The sequence below is a fragment of the Etheostoma cragini genome, chromosome 11, assembly GCF_013103735.1.
Source record: "Etheostoma cragini isolate CJK2018 chromosome 11, CSU_Ecrag_1.0, whole genome shotgun sequence".
Lineage (NCBI taxonomy): Eukaryota > Metazoa > Chordata > Actinopteri > Perciformes > Percidae > Etheostoma > Etheostoma cragini.
The window spans coordinates 8,439,665-8,444,879 of NC_048417.1; the positions used below are offsets into that span (position 1 = coordinate 8,439,665).

The 5,215-nt window shown below is 42.0% G+C and overlaps 1 protein-coding gene across 1 annotated transcript in view; it reads right to left on the reverse strand.

Moving 5' to 3' along the window:
• The window catches only part of fam160a2 (family with sequence similarity 160 member A2), a 23,221-nt gene that overhangs the window by 12,862 nt on the left and 5,144 nt on the right, over window positions 1-5,215 (reverse strand). Inside the window, exons 2-4 of the mRNA XM_034884615.1 lie at window positions 4,123-4,625; window positions 2,526-2,930; window positions 891-1,121 (exon numbers count right to left, since the gene is read on the reverse strand). Of these exons, the coding sequence (XP_034740506.1) occupies window positions 891-1,121; window positions 2,526-2,930; window positions 4,123-4,251 (765 nt within the window). The 5' untranslated portion in view covers window positions 4,252-4,625. The remainder of the gene's footprint in view (window positions 1-890; window positions 1,122-2,525; window positions 2,931-4,122; window positions 4,626-5,215) is intronic.

The following is a 5,215-nucleotide window of genomic DNA, read 5'->3' on the forward strand; positions in this document are numbered from 1 at the left end:
CACACACACACACACACACACACACACACACACACACACACACACACGCGCGCTGTCCTCAACTATCACATCATTAAATAATAGGTCATATTTACAGTATTAGTATAGAATATGGATGGCACTTTTATATAAGAGCTAAAAGTAACTATAAATAATAGAACCAAGTTTGATATTATGCATAGTAATGTGAATTACTGTGAAAGCCGTTATGGTAAGAGTGGGGGGAAAAGGACTTGACAGGTCCTACATTTTCAAATGCTTCACTTTTAAAAAAGCTCAGTAGAATTTTACCTTGTGGATGGGAACTAAAAGACTTGACAGGGAGGAGGATGTTAATAAACCATCAAACCCAAATGAATGGATCTCTGCCCTACTCTGTGAGTTATTAACAAATGAACAAGATAATTTATGAATGCCTGAAAATAAGTCAAGACTCTACTTTGCTTGATTTCTTTTAGATCAGCTATCAAAAATATGCCAAAAGACCAAAAGCAGGTTGAAAATAATACAGCAATTTGACAGGTTTTACTGGTTTTTAAAACAATTAGACAAAACCCTTGATCTTCAATTTCTGTGACCATGGTATATTGGAAGTATCCTTTAACTTTACTACAGCATATATAATTAGGTGCCTGGAAATAGTTACAGCCACATTTTTCATAGAGCCCAATACCAGCCACAATGTGTCAACAGTCAGAAACACAACAGAGAAATGAGAAGAAAACGTTTGTTGTATAAGCAAAACAGAAGATGCCCAGATACAGGTCCAAATGTATCACTTTCTGTACTCTCTTCTCTACTAAAACTCCAGTTAAAGTCTATTAAAAAAAAAAAAAAAAAAAAAAAAAAAAATTCCATTACAACACATTTTAATGAGTACCATCACTCACTGGACAGAAGTAGGAGTTCTCAGCGATGTAACGCGCCACGGCCTCGTGGCTGGCCGAGGCCGCCATGACCAGCAGCAGAGCGTCTCGGGCCTGCTGTCCGATGGATCCGTCCCGGTGGATGAATGGCACCAGGAGGGAGAAGATCAGCAGATTGGTGGAGCCCTGTTGAACCGGCGCCGCCCGAAACAACATCTCTAGAACCACAGGCTGCCGGGCCATAGACACGCAGATCTGGTGGGGATTCACAGAATCACAATTATATTAATAATATAATAACTATAATAATAATAGCATTGATACTTAACAGTGTTATGACATAGCTTGGTTGAATGCGACATTGGCATTCTGCGGTCTGCTGATTCTTGATTGACCGCTGATAACAGACCATTGCCATGCAGGGCAGAGCGACGCCATGGACGCGGTTCAGATCACTCAGCAGGGCAGCACTCCGTCACAGCCAGACTCATTTTGACAGTAACATATACGGCTACTACCAGAGCCCGTAATGGGGGGATACATTGAGTGCCCTGACCGATGGCTTTTGCCAGAAATGTATTTGCTGCCAACAGCTGGCTATCGGTAGCTCATAGCTGGAACAAGTTGGGCAAAACCCAACTTGGATTTGTTGGGTCTTTTTAAATTATAGTGTGGGGTCTAGACCTACTCGATCTGTAAAATTTCTCGAGATAACTGTTGTTATGAATTGATAGTATAAATACAGTTGAATATAACCAGTCTGATGCCACGAAGGAGGAGATACTGTGGTGTTGGATGACAGACGGAGGGTTGCATTAAAAAGCTAGAGTTTATGTTGCTGTGGGCGCTGGATTCCAACCGTAGAGACGGAGTGGACCAATTTCTTTAGCGGAATACTATTCTATCGTTTTTAAATCAATAAAATACTTTTTAAATCGATATTTTGGGTCAAAAATATTAATTTATTTGGTAGGTAGCCATTTAATAAGCAGGATAATGTAGAGAGAGGCAGTCTTAACGACCGCCTCGCTCTACATTATCCCTTAGCTATAGTATAGTCTAAAATACAGGACAGGGTATAGTTAAAACACTTTCTCCTGATCTTAGAGAAGCTCCCAGTTTGGGCCTTATCTGCCAGGAAAACCATGAAGTTAGGAGGACACCTAACAAGTTATAGTTATTTGGCTGTTATGTCTGATTGTTTCAAGTTAGACTGAGAGTTGGCTTCAGTCTGCGTCAGTTGGTGTTGGCGGTCGGGAGAATCATTTTCAGAGTTCGCCTTCTGCTACTTTTCAGCTTCATAAGAATTAGTTACAAAAGAAGTTGGATTTTTAGGTCTGGAACTGAGACAGTCAACTTTACATGGTGAATCATTAAAAAGACAACTGTCAAACAGTAAAACAAACATTTTCTTTCCTTTTGGCTTTTATACATGCATATTGCAGCTAAATTAGCTATTTAAACTTCCTGCGAACTTCCCCCTAAAGTACTCTATTGGAATGGTTGCCGTTTGTAGTCTCAAAAATCTCATAGTCTGTTTTCATCTTTAGTTTACATTTTGCAAATATAGCTAGAAGGTCAAAAACAAATAACTTCTTGTGTAGATTGTGGGTAATGATATACACAGTACAGAAGTATACAGACTGTAAGTGAATGTACCTGATTGAGCAGCAGTACCAGGCTGTTTTCAAGGGCTAACGGACAACCAAGTTCCGGGTCAGCGCAAGCTCCCAGCAGCCTCAGCAGGGGGTGGAGGATGGCTGTGTGCTGCAGCAGAGGCTGCTGGGACTGGCCGATGAGCATCTCAAACAGCTTGAGCAGCGCCCCCTGGCTGTCTGGGTCCAAGCCACGGCGGAGGTGCCACTGAACCAGGCCCGCCAGAATATTCTGGGTGACCACCAGCTCCAGTATGGGGCCCATGGGTGCCACGCCGGTGGCACCCTCTGGGCTCTCAGCAGGCCGCTCCTCTGCCAGCAGACATAACATCTGGTCCGTGTGATTCCTCACTGCTGTCAGGTCATCACTGGAGGACGAAGGCTCCTGCTGCTCCAACACCCAAGAGACCTGAATAAAAGGTACAGTGTTTTATTGTAATGTTTAACTCTTACCATTGCTGCTGTCCTGATATGAGGAGTTAAAGAGTAACAAAACGATGGCCTCCTTCCATTTCAGTTCTTTAAACTAAACTAAAAAAAAGTAGGCTATTACATTAAAGTTTGCTTCTAATTTTTTACTAAATAATTGAAATGAATTCACTAAGATCTAAATACGTTGATAGATAATATACATTGAATAAAAAGCCATTACTGGCACTGCAACACAGTTCAAGTGCAAGAAAATGGCATTATGGTTGTGTGGAAAACAAACGACAAATGAGGTTTCGCAACAACAATTTATCAAATGGACCTACTAGTCAGCATGACAGCAGCAATTATGAATTTACAGATCTGCAAACAGCTTGTGCAGATAAGGGATGTGCTTCTTTGTGTTTCTGCAGCTTGAAGTTTGTGGTGAATGTTGCACAACAAATTTGTGTTTGCAAAAACTTTGTCATATCTACTTGCATGTAACTGGATTATTGACACGTATACCTCTATCCTCCCCTTACAAACGAAGAAAACATGGAGGACTGATATTTAAAAAAAGAAAAAAAAAGAAGTGTATATATATATATATATATATATATATATAGGGCCCTCCACTTTCCTTCCACGTGACACATGCAGGTTAGGGACAGTAGTAGGAATCATTTAGTGACATGAAGGAGTACTTTAACATTTATTCAGTCAAGCAAGCATGCACACGCACGCACGCATTCAGTCAGTGATGGGACATAAGCCCGCCACACTGTTCCAGTCGGCTAACTGACCACGCCCATTAGCACTGGCACAGCTAACTGAATGTGTGAACATCCACACTTGGTGTCTAGACCGATTATCATTCACTAAAACAAAGAAGAAAAAAAAAAGAGTCTTAAAACTCGTTCTGGTCTTGTTAGGATTTACTGTTAACCAAAAGCAAAACAAAACATGCAAAAAAGATGTCAACCATTGTAATTTACTGATGAGTGAGGGGTGTAACAGATTTAGTTCTGAAATGATAAGTGTTTGATTGTTATTGTATGTTTTAATCAGGAGAGAAGTGCTGCCCTGGCCTATTACTGACTACGCCCCTACAGCAAACTAATATCCAGGTTGTAAACAATAATATGCATAGTTTTATCAAACTTCCCAAAAGAGGCGCATTTGTAGCTCACCTGTCTCCAGTGGTTCTCAAACACCATGAGGCAGGTCTCCGGGTCAGCAGTGCAGGGGCTGGAAGGGGCAGCACTCCGGCCAGACCGACTCCCCGGGGCACGCGGGTTCAACCTGCTCAGCCAGCTCATTCTGGATCCGGCAAGAGGCAGGTCAAAGGTCACAAGAACTTAAATATGAGAGAAGGCGTTCCAGTTTAAAAATAAAAAAAGGTCAAAGTCCGAAAGCAACAGAAGACAAAAAGAAATGAAGAGGGGTGAAAAAGGAAAAGATGAATGGGAGGCAGGAGGAGAAGGAGGTGGGGAGAAGGGGGAGGGGAAGTGTTTCCAAACAGAGAGGAGGGGAAGGAGGTCTACTGCAAACGCGCTGTCACAGCCAGTCAGTGTACATCTAGGAAAAGCCCGCTGCTGCGTCAGAATCTGTGCGAGCCTGTCCGCCCTGTAGACCCTGTCATCCAGTCTGAAGCCAACACCACTCCATAGCCAGTCAGGACGGCCACTCTGCTCTGTGTAAACAAACACAAAACATATTAGCATGTACACCTGCGGGCACAAACTATAAGGCATTTTCACAACCTTTTAAACCTTTGTACCTTATAAAGAACAAAATGTGAACATTAGGCTACTTGAATATGTTCCAGTATGTCCCTAAAGCGTTATTTCTGGTTGTTTGGAGGCTCCACGCAGAGCTTTCGCCTCTCTCTTTAAGAGAATAACAGGGCCGGTTATAAATCTCAAGGGGTGCATGTTAGCCTCAACGTATGGTCCGGCGTAGGGTCCATATCTCAACGTACCTACCTTTGTAGCCACAGCGTTGGCACACTTTAGTTTGCTGTTATAGTCTTTTTTTTATTCATGGTAGTCTCTGGGTACGTTTCAGTGGGTCACACTTAGCTAAATCCAGACTAGTCTGAGCTGGTGCAGTGTTTTAGCCCACACTAATGGGCGTCTGACGCCCACCACATCAGAAACAGTCCGAAAGTGTATTATTCATGCCAGCAGTCCCGGTGGAAAACATCAATAAAATCATTTTTGGGGCTAATCCAGTTATTTAAAAAAAAAAAAAAAAATATATATATATATATATATATATACA